The 21,377-nt window shown below is 35.5% G+C and overlaps 2 protein-coding genes across 3 annotated transcripts in view; one reads left to right on the plus strand and one right to left on the minus strand.

Moving 5' to 3' along the window:
* PHYHIPL (phytanoyl-CoA 2-hydroxylase interacting protein like) overlaps nucleotides 1-8,383 on the plus strand; it is a 60,680-nt gene extending 52,297 nt beyond the window's left edge. Inside the window, exon 5 of the mRNA XM_045568792.1 lies at nucleotides 7,301-8,383. Within this exon, the coding sequence (XP_045424748.1) occupies nucleotides 7,301-7,835 (535 nt within the window). The 3' untranslated portion in view covers nucleotides 7,836-8,383. The remainder of the gene's footprint in view (nucleotides 1-7,300) is intronic.
* Nucleotides 8,358-21,377, minus strand: part of FAM13C (family with sequence similarity 13 member C) — a 112,006-nt gene continuing 98,986 nt past the window's right edge. The window contains exons 11-14 of one of the 2 annotated variants that reach the window (XM_045568794.1): nucleotides 16,521-16,616; nucleotides 15,004-15,200; nucleotides 13,413-13,514; nucleotides 8,358-9,945 (exon numbers count right to left, since the gene is read on the minus strand). In XM_045568794.1, coding sequence (XP_045424750.1) covers nucleotides 9,822-9,945; nucleotides 13,413-13,514; nucleotides 15,004-15,200; nucleotides 16,521-16,616 — 519 coding nt within the window. In that variant the 3' untranslated portion in view covers nucleotides 8,358-9,821. Of the gene's footprint in view, nucleotides 9,946-13,412; nucleotides 13,515-15,003; nucleotides 15,204-16,520; nucleotides 16,617-21,377 lie in introns of both variants that reach the window. The other variant, XM_045568793.1, reaches the window with a different exon arrangement.

Genomic DNA, 21,377 nt, shown 5'->3' on the forward strand with positions numbered 1-21,377 from the left:
ATTTCATGTACACAGTCCTCCTCTAATTCCCAATAATTCAATGCCCTCTGCATCATACTGACTACTAAATTTGCTCCTCTTTTTGTGAGTCCCTACAAGACATTGAAAATGAGAGAATAAAATGGTGACTTTTTCATGAAATATTATGGTGAATCATGTGGGATTTGTAGGCTTTGAAGTGGAAATCCTTTAGCCATTATTCATGAGGACATTCGCCTTTATTTACTTTTGAATTCTAGTGATTTGACTACTATTTCTGAGATAGCCTATTTTTATCCCTAGAAGCAGTTCCCAAGACATTGAAAGAACTCTATCCCACAGGTAGTTGTAATATTTACAGCGCTTTTGTATTTGTAGAAGAAAATTTCAAGAGGATAAATAGGCAGATGTGTGTTTTAAAGTAATACTCAGGCTTTTGAAATGACAAATGCTATATAGGTTCTAAAACTTCTACACAGTAATGCCTATAATTTGTCATTTTAAAAGCCTTTGTCTCACTTTAGATTCTAAAGGATTCTTAAGTTGACAGGACTGTATAGAAAAATATTTAGGAAGCTTTATTGTTCTTTTATTTTTGTCATACTTCTCTAATTTCTCTTAAATCAAGATCATGGTTCCAGATTTAAATCAGCTCCATGCTGTGGAAGATACAAAGGGAATCATAGAGAAAGAAGTATATTTAGGGATATGTGTTCTTCATATTAAGTACTTTGCAATATCATATACTTTTATATATATTTTTTTTATTTCAGCATATTATGGGGGTACAAAAGTTTAGGTTATGTATATTGCCCATGTCCCCCCACCCCCCCGGGTCAGAGCTGCAAGCGTGTCCTTTCCCCAGACAGTGCGCTTCGCACTCATTATGTAGGTATACACCTATCCCCTCCCCCACCCCCCACATCGGCCCCACACCCAATTAGTGTTATTCCCAAATGTGCACTTAGGTGATGATCAGGGAAACCAATACTTTTATATATTTTGATGGTAAAAACCATTCTTGCCTTTTGTTTGAATATTTTATAAATACAGAGTTTAATCCATCATTCTCTTAACTGGTATTTACCCTGGAGTCTATATAATTCTTGGCAGATGCCATTCACCTAAAATTAAGAGAGTACAAACTGATAGATAGGACATAAATTATTGTACTTGTCAGTTTCTGATTGGAAATGACCATATATACTCATCAAGGAAGGTGTTTCTTTATACAAATTCTCCTTGACTTATGATGGGGTTATGTCCCAATAAACCCATCGTAAATTGAAAATATCATCAGTCAAAAATATGTTTAACACACCTAACCTACCAAGCATCATAGCTTAGCCTAGCCTGCCTTAAACGTTCTCAGAAGACTTCCTTAGCCTACAGTTAGGCAAAAATCATCTAAACACAAAGCCTATTTTATAATAAAGTTTTGAAAAGACCAAAATTTGAAGTATGGTTTTTACTAAACGCATAAGGCTTTCACACCATCGTAAAGTCAAAATATTGTAAGTTGGGAATTGTTTGTATTTGTTAAGCATAAAATTTGAAAACAAAAAAATCTCCACTGTTGCTCTTGGGTTTAGTAAGAACTATATCAACAGAATAAATACATCTTTAGTGTTAGTATTAGATTTCCTGAGGTATTACCAGTGTCTATTTTAGGTGGCCACTGGAGGTCAGGATTTCTCTATGATTTTCTCTGTCCTTTTTATGGGAACTGGACTTTGTTTTCAGGTCCTTCAGTAATCTAAAATTTGTTTCATCTGTTTTCAAAAATGCTTGCAAGAAGAAAAAAGACAAAGACAAAGCATGTCTAAAATGAGTAAAATTATTGTATATATTGTATGACTTGATTCCAAGCTTCTAGTATGAAAGATGTATTTACTAACAAGGAAATTTCTTGAATTTTCCACAATGATAGTTGTGAAATCCATATAAATTATATCTTGATACAGTACATATAAATAAATATGCTTGCCAAGGCATGGGTACAATTTTTTAACATTGCTTTTTTTAAAAAAGCTTATTAAAAATAGTAGACAACGATATGCTTTGTTTATATTAAAAAAAATAGTAGACATTAACTTCAATGGATCTTGGTTTTCTTTTTATGTAATAAACTCTAGTCAGGACATATTGCCTTGGTTAGAATCCATTTAAAATGTTATCTTATTATCCAGAATGCTTGAATGGAAAGGAACTTTTCAATTATCTGACAAACTTTCCAAATCATTATAAATTATGAAAACTAGATAAATTTTGAGTCAGTCCACAAGGAATTAAGTCATTTTGATCTCTTCTTCTAAAAATGAATTCCTAAATAAACATTGCTTTCCCAGACTCCAGATGAAAGTACCACTTTCTCTTACCCTTTGTTCATGTTCACTGGAAGGCCAGTTGTCCTTAAAACTCCTTTTATATCTGAAAGTCTTCTCTTTAGGAATCCATTGAGATTGGTAAATTCGTGTACTTTCGATGTCAGATTGTATATCCTCAAAGTTGAAGTTCTGTCACTTATAGTAGGACACATTTCCTAGTCTAAACTCCTGTTTATATGTTCATTGCTGTTATTATTTCATATAATTGAAATAATCTATAACTCATAGATCCACATAGGACACAGATCATGTATGTATTTCGGTTTTGTTAATGAGAATGTAACCAGGATAAGCAATTTTAGCCAGGAACAACATGGAGTAGACACTCTTCTCCCTATTTCTCCCACTAAGTACAACTAAAAACCCTGGATGTTATATATAAAATAAATATAAAAAGACTATGAAAGATGGAAAGAAGATGGCAGACCAATTAGGAACCTCAGAACTCAAGGAATGGCACAGTGATGAGTTCCCTGGGTTTTCTTTTTAGCTCTTAAAATTATTGACTAGGTGCTGGAGAAGCTGGCTACGCAGAAGTGCAAATGGGCACTGAGAAGAACAAAAAAAGAAAACCAGAAAGTCTGCTCTTTCTACCCTATGGATCAGGAAAGGGACCGCCTTGAATACAGAAAACTTTGAGACAATAACCACCCTATACCAGCCAAATACCATGGAAAAAACACTGCAATCCCATGTCTATCAGCCAAGACCAAGTGGAGAACCTAGACCTCTACACTCTCACAGCTATAAGGAGGCATCCTTCTCCTCCCTCCATCCCCTACTAGGGTAGCATCAGAGAAGGCTAAATGAGGAGCCTAGACTTTGTACCACTGCCCAGAGGCAATGAGGCTTGCCCTCACAGTGTCAGTGAAAGCCACATCAGGAAGAGTAGGGAGATACTCCCTGTTGCAGCTAGAGTGTGTTAGCAGAAGCCTAGAAGCCTAAACTCTCACCTCATCTCAGTGGTAACTGATCCCCAACCCCATGTCATTGGAGACTGAGTGGGGAACTTGGATATTTTTCCCCATCTGATAGCAATGAAGTACCACTCCCTACACTTCCTCCACTGGTACATAGTCAGAAGAGGCCTGGTAAAATACTAGATTTAAATAAGATCCAGAGTAATAACATAATACTGAAAATGTCCAGAATACAATTGAAATTCACTGACCATACCAATAACAAGAAAAATCTTAACCTGAATGAGAAAAGATGATCAAAGACACCATCGCCAAATTACACAGATCTTGGAATTATCTGACAAAGATATTGAAGCAACCACCATAGAATGTTTCAACAAGCAATGACAAACACACTTAAATCAAAATAGAAGCAGAAAAATAATAGAAGATAAGTAAGTGGAGATTTTAGAACTGAAAAACAATAGTAAGTGGAGTTAAAAAAAAAACAAACTCAATGATGTACTCAGCAGAAGATTCAAGAGAGCAAAGGGAAAAAAAGTAAACTTGAAGATAGAATAGAAATTACCCAAATTAAACAACAGAGATAAAACTGACCAAAAAATTTAGCAGGGCCTCATGGATATGTGGGACTATAGCAGATGTATTATAATATTCATGTCATCAAAGTCAAGAAGGAAAGGAGAAAGAGGATGGGGCTGAAAAAGCATTCATAGAAATAATAGTTGAAATGTTCCTGAATTTGGCAAACAACATAAACATACAGATTCAAGATGAGAAAATTCCAAAACAGAAAAACCCAAAGAAATCCATGCCAAGACACATCATAAACTCCTGAAAACTGAAGACAAGGAAAAAAATCTTGAAGGTCGTGAGAAAGAAAAGATGCCTTATGTATAGGTGAAAAACAATTTGAATGACATCATCATCAGAAAGAAACCACGGAGGCCAAAAGAAAGTGCCACAGTATTTTCAAGTGCTAAAAGAGAACTGACAACCCAGAGGCCTATATCCAGTGAAAACGTCCTTCAAGGATAAAGGGGAATCAAGACATGCCTGGATGAAGGAAAACTATTAATAAGGGAATTTGTCACCAGCATATGTACGCTAAAAGAATAGCTAAAGGAAGTTTCTGAAACAGGAAGGAAGTAACAAAAGAAGGGATCTTGAAATGTCAGAAGGAAAAAAGAGCAACAATAAGAATAAAAGTAGAGGGTCCAATCCAGGATATCACACTGCATTTATTTGTCATGTCTCCCTATTCTCCTATCTGTGACAGTTTCTTGGTCTTTCCTTGAATCTGCATTTTATTTCAGCATATTAGGGGGGGTACAAAACTTTAGGTTACGTATATTGCCCTTGCCCCCGCCCCAAGTCAGAGCTTCAAGCATGTCCATTCCCCAGACAGTGCGCATCGCACTCATTATGTAGGTATACACCTATCCCCTCCCCCACCCCCCACATTGGCCCGACACCCAATTGGTGTTATTCCCAAATGTGCACTTAGGTGATGATCAGGGAAACCAATTTGCTGGTGAGTACATGTGGTGCTTATTTTTCCATTCTTGGGATATTTAGTAGAATGGGTTCTAGCTCTATCCAGGAGAACATAAGAGATTCTATATCACTGTTATTTCTTATAGCTGAGTAATACTCCATGGTATACATATACCACAATTTACTAATCCATTCATGAATTGGTGGGCATTTGGGTTGTTTCCACATCTTTGCAATTGTGAATTGTGCTGCTATAAACATTCGGGTGCAGGTGTCTTTTTTATAGAATGACTTTTGTTCTTTTGGGTAGATGCCCAATAATGGGATTGCTGGATCAAATGGTAGGTCTGCTTGTATCTGTTTAAGGTATCTCCATATTGCTTTCCACAGAGGTTGCCCTAGTTTGCAGTCCCACCAGCAGTGTATGACTGTTCCTGACTCTCCGCATCCACGCCAACATTTATTGTTTTGGGACTTTTTGATAAAGGCCATTCTCACTGGAGTTAAGTGATATCTCCTTGTGGTTTTGATTTGCATTTCCCTGATGCTTAGAGATGTTGAGGATTTTTTCATATGTTTTTTGGCCATTCTTCTATCTTCTTTTGAAAAATTTCTATTCATGTCCTTTGCCCACTTTTTGATAAGGTTGTTTTTTTCTTGCTGATTTTCCTGAGTTGTGAATAGATTCTAGTTATCAGTCCTTTATCGGATGTATAGCATGCGAAAATTTTTTCCCATTCTGTAGGTTGTCTGTTTGCTCTCGTGATTGTTTCTTTGGCTGTGCAGAAGCTTTTTAATTTAATCAGGTCCTGTTTATTTATTTTTGTTGTTGCTGTGATTGCCTTTGGGGCCTTCTTCATAAATTCTTTGCCTAGGCCAATGTCTATAAGAGTTTTTCCGACATTTTCTTCTAGAATTCTAATAGTTTCACACCTAAGGTTTAAGTCTGTTATCCACTGTGATTTGATTTTTGTGAGAGGTGAAAGGTGTGGGTCCTGTTTCAGTCTTCTACATGTGGCTATCCAGTTTTCCCAGAACCATTTATTGAATAAAGATTCTTTTCTCCAGAGTATGTTTTTGTCTGCTTTGTCAAAGATTAGATGGCTATATGAGGATGGTTTCATATCTGGATTTTCTGTTCTGTTCCACTGTTCTGTGTCCTGCACTTGTGCCAATACCATGCAGTTTTAATAACCACAGCCTTGTAGTATAGTTTGAAGTCTGGTAAATTAATACCTCCCATTTTGTTCTTACTGCCTAAAATTGCTTTTGCTAAACAGGGTCTTCTTTGGTTCCATACAAAGCATAAAATTATTTTTTCTATGTCTGTGAAAAATGATGTTGGTAATTTAATAGGGATTGCATTGAATCTGTAGATCACTTTGGGTAGTATAGACATTTTAATGGTTTTTAGTTGGTAAAATTTGAGACCCATTGTTATTCTAAAGTCAAGGGCAGATCCTGAGCACACGTCACTGACTCACATACTCTTTAGGGAGTACTGGAGAGAACTTTCCCTTGCCTGAGTGACTTCATCCCAGGTCATGCTTGTCAGGGACCCAGCATAAAAAAGAAGGCACACTTGGAGAATTATGGAGCGAATTTAACAAAACTGCTAGTCACCGAGGTATAATCAGGGTTAAAGTAACTAGTAAGGGATGCTAAAGCAACCAGGAACTATCAAGAGTTCAAAGGTTTTATTATTCTTGGGAATGGAAGCAGGAGATCATCAACCTAGAGCAGTAGTCAGAGATACGTAGTTGCAGAAGAACCCAGCCCCTACCAGAACCACAAGGCTCTGAAGCATGGAGGAAATAGAGGAAGACACACCCAAGGCTTTACTGCCTCCTCTTACCCTAGATCTGCTGGTACTTCCCATTGGTAGAACTGAAATGAAAGGGACCAAGTGACAAGGAAGAACTAAATGATGGAGTCTCAAGCCACAGTGGAAGGCAAGAAAGGTGGAGAATGGATCTAGGGGTGTGGTAAAGGGAGAATAATCAGCGCTGTTTTAAGTAAAATGTCAGAGAAATAACCTGATTAGTACACTGTGCCTGGGTAGAAAATCCAAAACCAAACACTTTTGTGCCAGTGTAAGTGGATAGCACTCATTTTGTGACTAAATTCTAGCATACTTTAAAGAAACTTTCAATATATTTAACTAGCCAATATTTTCAGTTCAGTTTTCTCTTCAGAAAGCCATTTCTAAAACCCAGTAGGCACAAAATGAATGTGATTTCACCTGTAAGATTTCTAATTCCAATTTGATTTTTTTGGCCAGAAAATTTACATTATTACATTAAAGGTCTCCAGTTTGTAGCAGATCATCCTTAGGTTAAGGTCAAGGCTAAAATTCAGCCATATATAGGTAATGTCAAAGATGCATTCCCCTTAATCTGATAGTAGTATCATTCAGGCATTTAACAGTAGATAGTTGACTTTTGGGCTATTAGAATCTATAAATCAGTAGGTTTACTACTATTGTACTAAGCTGTGACCATTTGTTTTCTCTTGCAGAGAACACCATGGGAATGCTATGCAGCCCTCTGTCAAGGATAACAGTGGTAGCCATGGCTCTCCTATCAGTGGAAAATTAGAAGGCATCTTCTTCAGCTGCAGCACTGAATTCAATACTGGGAAGCCACCCCAGGATTCACCCTATGGAAGATACAGGTTTGAGATTGCAGCAGAAAAACTTTTTAACCCCAATACTAACTTATACTTTGGGGACTTCTACTGTATGTACACTGCTTATCATTATGTGATTCTTGTTATTGCCCCTGTGGGATCACCAGGAGATGAATTTTGTAAGCAGCGCCTTCCTCAGCTAAATTCCAAGGATAATAAATTTTTGACCTGTACAGAAGAAGATGGGGTGCTGGTTTACCACCATGCCCAGGATGTAATTTTAGAAGTCATTTACACTGACCCTGTGGATCTTTCTCTGGGCACCGTGGCAGAAATCACTGGTCATCAGCTCATGAGTTTGTCTACTGCAAATGCAAAGAAAGATCCCAGCTGCAAAACCTGTAATATCAGTGTTGGACGTTAATGCCCACTTTTCTTATTCTTACTCAGACCCTTTCCTTCCCTTAGGAGCATTGATCCTCTGTTGTCCATTTTCATTACCAGATGTTTTCCACTGAAGCATGCACATGCCGCTATCACCAAAAGCAAACTACCACTTTTCAAATTTCATTCAGAGCCATTTTAGTGTTTCCTATTCCCTACCCTTTCCACTACTTTCAATGATGAAATATCCTAAGTTCTCCTTTTGACACTTTATTGCCTAGATGCTGCAATGTTTTTATTTTTCCTTTATGCCAAACATAACAAAACAGTTATATAGACTGCTTTAGCAAAATACAAAATAATGGCTTATAAATGGTGTTTAAATATGCATTCATTTTAATCTACTGAACAAATATTGGGATAACTCCAAACCGCATGAAAGGGTGTAATTGCAGCATGAGTTAAATCTTGAAGCCTAGAATTGTCAGCACTTCCAACTTGTTGTTTGACAGTGTTATTTATGTTATTTATATTAGCTAACAGGAAACAACTACTGTGTTTCAACATAATAAATATAATAGAAAAATATTTTATTTGTATTGTTGTATAAAATATTTACAATCATATAGAATATATAGAGTTACATTTTAATAGCAATTGTATACATGTCACGAAACCATTTCCCTTATCAAAGATGTAATTTGTAAACCTCAAATAGTTGTGTATCTGTCCTGTTACACGTAGATGACTTCAATTAAACAAATTTATGAAGGACATTACTCTGATTCATAAAAATTATAAAATGTCAGGTAAATACAGAGAAAACAATAAGCCTCTGAAATAGTCTGCTTCTGAAATAGTCAATATTTTTCCCATCCAAACTATATGAAAACATGAATTTCTTCAGCTTCATGCTTGAACATTACAGAAAATAGAAATACAAACATGGTTGGTACATACAAGAAAATGTTGACCTTTTACTTGTTTTTACAAAAACCAAAATAATAAACGTGTTTTAGTATAAAATAATATATACTAAAGTTGATGAGGCAAATAAAATATTCTGGCGCTTTTCCAAGGTGTCATGGCAAACAATTTTTAAACCTTTCATTTTGTGTAGAATAACCACAGCTAATGAGAAAGTTTGACTTTACAAAGTATAGACCTTGGAACATTAAGAAAAATGTATATTCCCAATGGAAAAATAGTTATGTAATCTTAGTAAACAAAAAGATTAGCAATAATACTATGGTCACATTAGATTATATACTGCAGACACATATCTATCCAAAATACCTATTTTAAAATTTTAGTATTTTATTTTAATATAAACATCTGTCAATTATAGACAAAGATAATAATTCACAAAGTACATGCTATCAGAAAGAACTTTGGTAACCAGAAATGTAAAATTTCAAATAACAGATAAAATAATGTATTATTTTTATATAGAAATAAAAAAATTAGCAGTGACACATTCTAGGATATTTTAGGGTACTAAAAGCCTAGCAGACTTAAGGGACAAGGTAGTAGATGTTTTATCACTTAAGAATCTATTATAAGTTTCAAATAAGTTACTTTCTTACTAGCTGTATTCCTTCCTATATAACAAGCAGAATTTCTTTTCCTCCTCTCACTGATGTTTTAAAATTATGGTCTTTTCCATACGTCAACATAAACAATCTTTGGATACTAAATAAACTTTCCCTAACAAGTGGCCCAGCAGTGTTATTTAGATTTAATAAAACATTAGCTGCTTTTGAAATAATTATATTGACTGAATTTTCTCCTTGGCATGGAGGAGGCTGAAGCTTTTTTCCAATTACATAACTACCTGTTATATTTTTCCCCCATTTAAATCCCTTCTCATTGTATATAATTACACTTGCTATCCTTTCTTAAAAACAGCTAAATACTACCACTAAAGTGCTTCCATTTTCGGTATGTCAAAACTACTTAGCAAGAATGGCAAAGAAAATAAACTTGACTATCTTGGGTAAAAGTGATCATAAACATTTCCCGAACCTCAGATAGTTTTGGCCACATCTTGCTTGCTGATAAGGACCTCTAATAGTCTCAGTTTGGCTTTTATGTGCTTGTATTCATAATATTCATCTGCCATTGGTATCCTATCTTCCTTTTGTGGACTTCTGCAAAACAGAAAATACAGTCTATTAGTTCATAATGGGTCAAGTCATTAAATATCCTTTTATAATTCATATGTGAGAAAATGTAGGGTAACGGCTTCCATTGGGTTTCTACATCATGTCTTCTTTACCTTCCCCTTCACTTTCATGCACTCTCACTTCTACGCGTCATTTTCTAAATAATAGTACCCTTTAAGAACTTGAATGTCATCTGTGTTTTGCAAATATGTAGTCCATTGCTTAGACCTATAACAATGAGGCAAGTGGAAAGATCTGAGGAGAAAGAAAAAACAAACAAAAGCCAGAACCTTCAAGGCATTCCTTATCTAGTCATTCTGTTATCTGCCACAGTCTCATACCTAATGCAGAATGTTCAGCCCTTATAGTGAGAGTTGTTAAAAATATCAACCGGAAAATACTACAGAAACTTGATTACACAAATAATTTATATTTTTATGGTGACAAGAAAAAAAAATTAGGTGGTGTCTTACAAACTTGAAACATTTCCAAATTTATTGTAACACCTTTCCCTGCTAATGTGTAGTAGAATCACTGTCTCTTGATTGAATTTATAAGTCTAAATTATAGTGGTTCTCTTCTAGATGTTAATTTTACTAAGACTAGACATACAACAATGTATAGTTATAATATATATATGCAGTCTGCATGCTCTTGCTATTTACTTGGAAGAATAATTTGGTAACATCTGGAGGTAAAACCATCTGCTTTCCCACAAAAATATGTTGTCTGGATATATGTTTTCTAAAGGGAAATAATTGGTACAGGGTCTCAAAAGGCTCTTGTCTTCTTGGTTAATAAGATAGCCAATTGTTTTTAAAATATTTGCACCCATGACTTTGAAATACAAGGGGTAGAAGACACAGATGTAGTCATCACAATTAAAACCAAATATAAACACAAATACTCTCCATTATTAGTAGGAATGAAACTGGGTAAATAGCAAATATCTGTAGCCCCCTTCTATTTTCCTAGTAGTGATAAAGAGATACTTCTGTCTCTTACAAGTTAAAAAAAAAAAAAAGCTAGTCTATAAAGGTTCATTAAAAATGTAGTGTCTACTTGTATTGCACCACTGTTTACTGCCCTGAAATTTCTAGTACAGAACTCAGGACAGTACAGAAATACATAGACAGGGTTCCTCTTAAATGTTATCTAAATTATATAACATAAATCCTTTACCTCCATTCTGTGTTATGGCCCAAACTTATAACTGGGTGTCTGAATACTACCTTAATTTATATAAACAGATCTAAGTGAAGAAATTGTCTAATTATTACAGAGAAACAATAATAATTGACTATATAACTTTTCCCCAGTCCTACATATTCCATTTTGGCTAACAAACAAGAGTGCTTTGATGAAAATGAAAAATTTTGCTAAGAATTTTTTGAAGCAGTTTCCCCATTATATAAAACATACTAATGTGCTTAGCACAGTTCCTGGCTCATAGTTTGTAACAATAATGCCATATCTGTGTGGTTATCATGCTTCTTGTATAGCAAATATTACCAAGAACATTTACAGTGCCTTAAAACATTATTTTACCTTATGGATGGTTAGGCCTTCCTAATAAAATGTCTTAGGAAAACACAATTAAGGTCCATATTTCCTAGCCATTCAACTGTTTGATTTTAGTTGTAATAGATCACTTTTGCATTTAGTTGAAAAATATCACCACAAGAGGGCACACATCTTCATAGCCAAATATAGGCATATCTGAAGTGGGTTTAGGACTCACAGATGCAATAGAATACTACACATAGAACATAAGTAACTTCCCTATATGTCAAAAGGCATGCCAACTAACACTGTAGATCCACTAGGCAGGTCTGGTAACACATTGGGAAGTACACAAATTCTTTAAGGTACAAATAAGTAGAAATGTAAATTTATTCAGGGAACTCAGTTATGAAAATAATATATGCACATCTTAAAGTGATTAATTCATTCCTCATGTGTAATGACTATTTAGATTTAGAATACTTGATAACATCACCCCAAATATTTCCTTGAATGAGAAATTCCCACAGAATACCTTCTGAAAGAGAGGATCAGGAATTTAATGCAAGTCATATTTATACCCAAAGCATAATACAGCACAGTCCAGAGAGTCACTATTCCAAGGAATGTTTCACAAGGAAAGTTGCATGAATGTTTTGTAAAAGAAAAAAGTATGGAAACAGAAAAATAATAAAGTATGTTTTATATTCTAAATTTAGCAGCCACATAGCATTTTCTCACTAGACTAGTTAACATCAGCAGAAAGGTAACTTGGACATGTACCAATCAACTGGAAAGGAAGACTCCATGTAGGAAAAAAAATTGGGTTACATCTATATTTGTTGAATGGAAAAAGTTTCTCACTGAACAGGTCCAGTCCTAATGAATAACCCTGGTAGATTGAAATGGAAAAGCTTCCAAGGAATAAGAGGTGAATAGATGAAGATTCAAAGTTTCAAGATGCCTTTAGAAAATAGTTCCTCTCTCCATTAGGTCAACCCTAAAGTCTGCTGAACTGAAAGCATTTCAGGGAAGGCAGATACCTAGATGGAGAGAAATATGGAGGAACCAGTACAGCACTGACTCCGGTGCTCATGCTCTAAAATTCAAAGAAAGAGTTTAATCTCATCTCTGCTACTTAATAACTTTGTGACTTTGGGAAAGTTGCACCCTTCGTTTATTTTCTAAAGACTGATGTCCCTCCCATGTGACAGCTGTAGCTTCCCAAAATATCCCAGGAGTCCAATCATTTTAGCTTATAAAGGTGGAAACTGAGTCTCAGGATAACTGAGTGATTTGTCTCTCTTCGAAAAGTAGATCAGTGACCTTTATTTCCTGATGATGTAATTTTGTTGATGATACAGCAAAATTTAGAGGAAACTAGTAGAGCATATAATGAGACTTGGATTGACACAGAAAAATAGAGGATAAATAGAGGATATAGCTAAGCATTTATTTAAGGAGTAGAAAAAATAGCTATGAATTTTATTTTTACCAAATCCTAAAATAAAATAATTAGGGGCAGACCCTGAAGTTTAAAGAAGATATTTAAAGCAAAGGAAGAATTATTATTTAATAAAGTAGGTAATGATTTATAGAACTAAGAAGCCAAGAACAAGCAATTGATGAGCTAAAAAGTCAAATATATTTTTTAAAAGTTCAGATAAATTCAACAGTTTTAATACGATTTATCATGCAAAATTAGAGATTTTAGGGTTTATCCTTTATTTCTTAAAGGTTGATGTGATACGTGACAGCTATAGCCTCCCATAAAACATCCCTAATAATGGCACTATCAAAATGTTACATTGGACAAATCCTGAGTCTAAGCTAGTGTGGAAACTATGTACATTTTGTATAAAGTCACTGTTCCTATTAAAAAATTGCAGCTCATTTTTTATAATAGTTCTCTAGGAATATTAACTTTAAAAAATTCTGTCCACACTTACCTTCCTGTTTGCTTAAAAAACTGTTCTTCAAATTCTCTTAAGGCTTTCCGCAGTCTCTTCTTGTCAGCCCTAGTTTCTCGGAGATGGTCAAGAAGTACAGGCCTATATCAGGTAAAATATGTATTTGCCATTACTGAGCACTAGCATAATTGAGAAAGCATCATGAACAGACTTATCTGATCATCAATAAAAAGCACATTATGATCAAAAAATCTTCTGACCATAAAAGAGTGTCTTTTGAGTAAGTACAGCACACACAGAGCCTGACCATAGGGGAGCACATAAGCAGGGAAAATTACCTGCTAGAAACAATTTCATAGAAAAGAGGAAAGGACAAACAAGAACCAAGTGGATTGAGTCTGCTGTAAGAAGTGGTGAGGGTAATGGCAATATGAATGGACAAGGGAGGAATGGACATTTTGAAGGAATACTCATCACTGTTTGGTGATAGACTGAACATAAGAGACATAGAAGATATTTTAAAGAAAATTCTATCCTTAATCTATTCTAGAGTATGGGGAAAAGGGCAAAACCCTTGGGAATGAAACTAAGACCCAGAATAAAGGTACAGTTACATTGCAAATTCTATTCATTCTACTAAGAGAGAAAAGTCATATACCTCAGAACAGGAAATTTGGTATACACAAGCATACCAAACTTGTATGGTTTCAGAGACTCTATGAACTTCCTGAAGCCACATATGGTCTTTTTCTAACAAAAAAAATATATATATATATATTCCATTGATTTCAAAAAAGTCCAATACCTCCCCCAAAAGTTAGGAATAACTGCTTTATACCAACCACCAAAAAATGAAAAAAGGATTTTCTGCTTCCAACAGGACAAACTTACTTAAATTAAGGTATTACCTGATTCTACAAGTACACTAAAATCTCAGTCTCAGCTTATAACTTAGTCCTTGGTCTCACCTCATATCTTTATTTTGGGGACATAAACTCACTGCACTATATAATACATGTTCATGAGAATCTCATAATCTAGGCTGTAATATATAAGCCAAAGAAGGCCAAATGTTCATGAGGACTGCCAGCTACTGAATAATGATAATGATAATAATGATAATACTAATGAAAATCAAAATGGCTCCCTATTGAAGGGCCACTAGGAGATAAAGGGCGACTCATTTCCTTAAGGCCAAGAGAATTTCCAGTCTGGAGAAGGTATTTCATCTAAATGGAAGAGACTAGGATAAAGGCCCTGAGAACTGTTGACCCACACAGGATCCTAACCCCTTTGGGTACAGCATTTTCAAAGGCCAGCCCTGCTTCACACACTGCCAAGAGTTAGACTGGTGCCAGAACCCTGTCAAAAAGAGGTGTGATTATAGCAAATTGAACATTGGCATTTATGGCATCTTTAGGACTTTATTGGGAGTTATATGGCTCCTCATGGCTTTGTCTTCTAGTTTTTCCAATTAGGAAGACAACTGGATTATGCTTTTAGGGCTACTCTCTGGTGGACAGCACTTTTTAGAGAGTTCAATAGCTCTTCTTAACTTCACATGTACATACAAGGTACGTAAAATCCAAAGGAGTTAAAAGGAGACTCCACACTTAGGATTCAGACTCACATGGTGGCCTCATGTAAATTGGACATGGAGAGAGCTGGTTGTTTTACTTCTTTCTTTTCATCTGGTAGCAGGGCCCTAACAGGCTCAGTCTTAGTAGAGTAGGTGAGGTGGTCGCCAACAGGAAGGTGAGATGCTGGATCTGGCAAAGAAGGTAGTTGGCTTCCCTGTGGACAGTCTTCATCAGAGTCCTCTTCCTCCTGCTTATTACAGGCGGAGTTAAATAAATAAAATCACAAAATGCTAAGTGCCTCTTGAAGCAAAAACAGGATGGGGAACTAAATAGATACCATGAAAACCAGTAGGTGACCCATATGTCTACTGAGAACCAGGATGGAAGCAACCAAGTAGAGCTCTTCTTCAGTTGCACTTAGAAAAAATTGTAGAAGTTAACAACCAAAGGGACACCATGCTGACCTCAAACACTCAACAAGAAGTTCATCTTTGTCTTCTAAGCCAGTGAAGGCACAGACATTTAGGATATGGTCCAGTGTGGACTGCACTGCCAAATGGTTCCTTCCTTTCACCCAGATTTTCTGTGCACCCAGCATCATATCAGTGATATGAGTTAGGATGAGATGGACTACAGACACCTTTTGTCATTCAGAAATACCCCAAGTCAGGTCCCAGTGTGCGCCATATTCAGATACAGATGATAATCAGAAAATTGACAAATTTAGGGAAGAGCTCTTTGAAGGCCAAAGCAAAGTGGAGTAACTCTTTAACCTGTTCTAATAATTCTTATCACAACAAAAGAATTTTCTTGAAAGGAAATTTGAGAATCATACTCCATTTTAAATTTTGCTTCCATAATGGCAAAATTGCAAAGACTCTGAATCATTCTCTTACTATCTTTAAAAGCATGGAAGTATAAATGTACTCAACTGTACTTAAATTTATATTTGTTAATATTTATTCCTTTTTATGTTGATATCTTGAGCAAGTGACTGTTTTAATATTGATGCAGTAGGATTTGTGATGCTTTTCTAGTTCTGTATTCCCATAAATCATTGTATTAAAAGTAGTCTAACTCAATTTCAGTACTCCTATTTTCTATTGAAATAAATCTGCTTGTATCTTATACAGTATGGTCAAATGGTACCAAAAACAAATGTTGTTATATTATATCAAGTAATATGTTGTCAATTTTCTTACTAATAGAGAGAAATTAATCAACACACACAGAATAGAAAGGCTGTTTTCTCTAGCTGTATTATAAATGAGATGATACCAAGCTAAAAGCCATCATGTCTTCTCCTCACCCAAGGCAATGAAATGTTGAAACTGACTCTAAACATACAAGTGCTATATATTGCTATTTTATAATAGTTCTAATTATCAGTCAGTTTGAAGTGTAGTTAGGATTAAGGAAAACCAAATTTTCACTTTTGAAATAACAATTGGCCTTGTTAGCAGTATCTACTGCTGTGAAGGCTCCTTTATAACCCCCTAGTTGTTAACTAAACATCAATACAAAGCACCAGTACAGGTTTCTAGTTAATGCAAACATCCTGACTTACAATTGTTGGAATGAGGGAAGGCGTTGACAAGATTTGCTTGATAATTCTGTATCGGTCATAAAGAGGCTTTATGAGGTTCTTGTCTTGCTTAGTTACCTGAAAAACATAAAATTAATTATAATTCCTAAGACAAGAATGAAAACATGTCAATATTGTTAGCAGACCAAAAAAAAGTCTTGGGGCCTCAAAGTAAAGGATTATAATATAACAGTTATTAGGAAAAGGAAAGTCATTTATAAGATACTGTATATAGCATATGCCAATTTTTTTCTAGAAAAAAGTTTCTTAAAGGATAGGTCTAAGTTAGAAAGATGGTTTTTAAATATTTCTGGAGCAGTCTGCAGTGCCTAAATGGTAAGAAACCTCTTCTTTACTTCTTCATTCTTTAAAAAACCTATTAATTTTTCTTCTGAAACATCTATTTTATCTGGGCTTTCATGATTATAGCTATTCACAAACAACCACCTGGTGCAGTTCTTCATCACTACATGCCTGGAGTATATACTGGCTTGCTGGCTAGCTCTGATATAAACTAAGTTATTTTGGACAAAACATTTAAATTCTCTGAATCCTTAATTTCCTATCCATACAAGAAGGAGGTTAGAGTTATAAAGATCCTTCCAACTAAAAAATTCTGTAATCTCTTGACTCACTAATATATTCTATACCCCTCTGCTGTATGACCCATCCTCAAGCACTCTTTTCAACAGATCATATTGTGCATAAAAATTTAAATAGCTTCTTATCTATTTATCTATCTATGTATCTACCTATCTGTCCAAAGTGACCAAACTCCCCTGGTCTTGGTTTTCTTCCAGCTGCGTATCCTACATTAGTTTGCTGCATATCTGCTATGCACAGCCTCCCTTCCACTCTAGTCCAATGGTTTGCACTCAGCAAGTAGTGGGAAGAGAATGGTAGAAATAGTGCATGATATAATCACCCAGATGTCTTTCATCAAAGCACACATGCCCAAGCATGCCAGATAGCTCTGCCTTCCAGATACCCCAGAGAGAATCTTCAGGGAAAAGAAAATGGCTCAAAGCATGTAGTGAGCTTCCCAGTTATCCTCATACCACCCTACCCCAATCCCAGCTGCAAACCATGCTGGCCCATAATGATCTCCCTTTTCTCTGAACTTCTCTATCTAATTATCTGGACCTTAACTATTTTCTGTGTTTCAGTCTTTTCTGCCCAAATAAATTAAACGTTTCTTGAGGATGGAGATCATATCACATATTTCTTTAAATTCTCACAGTATTCTACACATCTGCATCCCTACTACCAAGCTATCAACATAGGTTTATATGCAAAAATAATTTTTATAATCTTCATATAAATTCCATAAACTATGACCAAAATGTCTTTCATTTTTCTTTATTTTCAGTAGAAACATCACCTCTCTCTGTAAAAGGCTTTTAAAGTATTGATTAAATAACCTCAAGATCCTTTCATATTCTAGGCCAATCATACCTTAAACATTTTCCTACTGATAACACATCTTTCCATGAGAAAAATAAAAAGTATTCTGTGGAATTTTAAGAGGTGACAGAAGAAAAAGAAAATCTCAGTCTAAGTTCAGAAAACATTGAAATAATGTTTCTTATTCAGTATCTTACCGGGACTTATATTCCATAGAAAGCACTTCAGAAAATGTTGTATTTATAACTATTATTGGTGTCTTCCTATAGCAATTTGATTTTTGTGATTTTGTTTATTTTTAGCATATGGCCTAGATTCTATAAAAGCTAAATTTAATCCTAAAAGAGAAAAAAGAGTGACCAAAAAGCAAGTTAGAACAATGAATGCCATTATATTAAAATATCTTCCTCAGATGCTGGATGAAAATTAGGGTACCTGTACAATGTGTGCACTCCTTTTTCACTCTAATGAGTCTAAGATTTTACTGTTAGGATCATTACTAAAGCAATCCCCGAAGAGAGACATGAGGGTTCAAGACACTCATGTAGTAAGTACAAGACACTGTGAAAACTTTAAGTCCATAGGTGCTCATCCTCAAATAGACTTGGACAGGAAGGCAGATTGGAGGCCTATAGGAGGCCTGCAAAGTAATTTTCATGATGGAAACTGAGTCAAGAGGTAAGCTCTGCAGGAGACCCCAAATCTAATGGGCAGAAATACATTTGACTTTTCTATGCTTCAACCCCTTTATGCTAAGACTCAGAGAATTTTATCCTCTGAATTCAATGGCTCATTGTTTCTAAAATGCATCCTTCCCTTCTCCCTAATTCTACATGTTGCTGGCTGTCTATAGTGCACACGTTATATCCAACTTTTGGTTTTTCTTATGTCAGTGAAGGAAACAAGGACCATGTTGAGTAAACTGAAACAATGAAAGAAAGGTATGTAGAGTATGAATAGGTTTTCATATTGTAAAGATAAATATAAGGAGATAAACCCCCAAAGATAATTATCCTTACTTCCTGCTCCTCCATTATTATAGTATCAGAAGGAGTCAAATCTGTGCATAGCACACACTCTCATATGAATTGTTGATAGCTTAACAACTTTGCCATACAAAAACTCCTAGCCACCTACCTATCCAGCAGGTAATCGGAATCATCAGGTCTGGAAACAAGCTGGCTTTCCAAGAGACAGAACTGGTACTCAGAGTGGCCAGCCCAGATGTTTTTTTTTTTTTTTTTTTTCCCCTGGGCCCTGGTCAGAAAGTTGTTTGGGGAAAAACTGCCATAGCTCCAGAACTTTTACCACCTGTTTTCCTTTCTTCCCTTGGGACTGGTGCCATGTATTATTTCACAGTAAACCACAGAAATTTATAAATAAAATCATTCTCTCTACTCATCCCCTTAAATGAACTCTGTCTTGTGGAGAGAAGTAAAACTGCCGTTCTCTTTTCTGTACAGTGAACAATAGGAAACTATTACTCTTTAGCTTTAAGGACTCAAGTCCTGCCATGATTTCCATGTGTCTAAGCATCCCTAGCCCTTTATTGAGGGAGACACTGTATGTGAAACAGGTCTGACTGTTTGAACGAACCAATCAGCCCAACAACATGGAATGTCAGTAATGGAGATTATCATACAAAGCAACTGCTAAAGAGAATGGTTTGGTCAATTTAGACTTCTAAGCAGGGAATTGCAGATTTATATTGGCCTTGAAACTAGAGGAAATGAGTTCGGATAACCAGCTTCAACACTTATAAGCTATTTTTAACATGGAAAATTATATGATCTTTGAACCTCAGTTTTCTAATATACAGAATAAGGGTCGCTTTTAATAATTTATCATATGTAGATGTCCCTGGGTTAATAACAGCCATACTGAATGATTTTTGAGCTACTAAACTAGTTGACTTAGGTTACTATCTATGTTGTCCATTACTAAAAAGGAATATCACGGTGCTATGAATAAATTTAAAAAATAAAGAATGAGAAGCTGTCTTGATACAAAAAGCTATCCAGAATATATAAAGTGAAAAAAAGATATATATATAATTGTATAGACTGCTACCTTTTGTTTAAAAGAGGCAAATTAAGGATGTATATTGATAATTTCTTGTGTATGCTTTATATAGAAATTCCAAAAATATGCATAAGACATTAATAACAATAGTTATCTGCTTGGGGTGGGAGAACTCAGAGCTAGAGATGGCAGTTGGAGTGGGAAGGAATCTTTTTACTATATCACTTTTTATATATTTCCTTGTTTTTCTTTCTTGCAAAAATAAAATGTGTAAATGGTCATATAGTGGAAAAACTATTATCTATTCAACAAATTAATTTTTTAGAAAAGAAGGATAAATAGGCAAAAAAGTTTGGTAGGATCTTCCTTTCCATGCCTGTTACCTCTAAGTCTTCCCTCTTTCCAACCAACAATGACCCACTAATCAGTTATTATTTGATTTTTTTTAAACTAAAATGAATTATTATGCTTTTTAAAAACCTTTACCTCCTCAAAGATGCTACAGTTGATGAGAGGCCAGAAGAAGTAACTGCCATTACTCCTCCCCTTGGTAATTTGCGCTGTGCATCTGACCTTGCCTCAGTTCTCAGAAAGGGCAATGTTGGGGATATGTGCCAGCACCACTTAGGGATTTTTTAAGAGAAAAAGGACGTAATTAGTCACTACAGTCAGACTCAGGAGATGACTTATTCATTTCCAGTGCATAATGATGCCCTGTGACCTGGAAGTGATTATCTCTAAAAATCATCCGTAGATAAAAGAGGAAGAAAATTACTCATTAGCAGTATCAGCACCGACAGGGCAATACTGTAGGATTTATTAGCTTTAGTATGGGCTGTGACTAAACACCAAATGCAAGAATTTCAAAAAGAGTTATAATAAAAGTCTCTCTGGAAAAGAAACCATTCTTTATCTTGGAAGTTTTCATATTTAATGCATTTTCAGCAGTAAGGCAAAGACCCCAGATGAAAGTCATCTGCCAATTTGAGTTTAAAGAAATGGGACCTAATGAGATGATCTGAAAAATGCTACTGAGCTCATTGAGGAGGCAGGAATAATATTAGCTGCTTTGGAAACTTACAGTCCTCCCTTTGGTTCTGCTGTGGCCTCTGGACTCACCGTTAGGACCTACCTAAGGCTGACTAAGCCACTCCATGGTTTACTATGTTAAGCTCTCCCAGGAATGGTACTGCAGCTTTATAAATTGAAGTTTACATGTTCTACTGCAGATGCTGTCTGTTTAAAGGGCCTAACTTTGGCCTACTGCAAAGCTAAACAGGAGGTATATTTGAAAGGACATCTGACACAAAATTATTCAACACATACTTCATTTAAAATAATAGAAATAGGTCAGGCACAGTGGCTCAGGCCTGTAACCTAGCACTTGGGAGGCCGAGGCAGTGGATCGTTTGA

Source organism: Lemur catta, chromosome 14 (genome assembly GCF_020740605.2).
Source record: "Lemur catta isolate mLemCat1 chromosome 14, mLemCat1.pri, whole genome shotgun sequence".
In the NCBI taxonomy this organism is placed as follows: Eukaryota; Metazoa; Chordata; class Mammalia; order Primates; family Lemuridae; genus Lemur; species Lemur catta.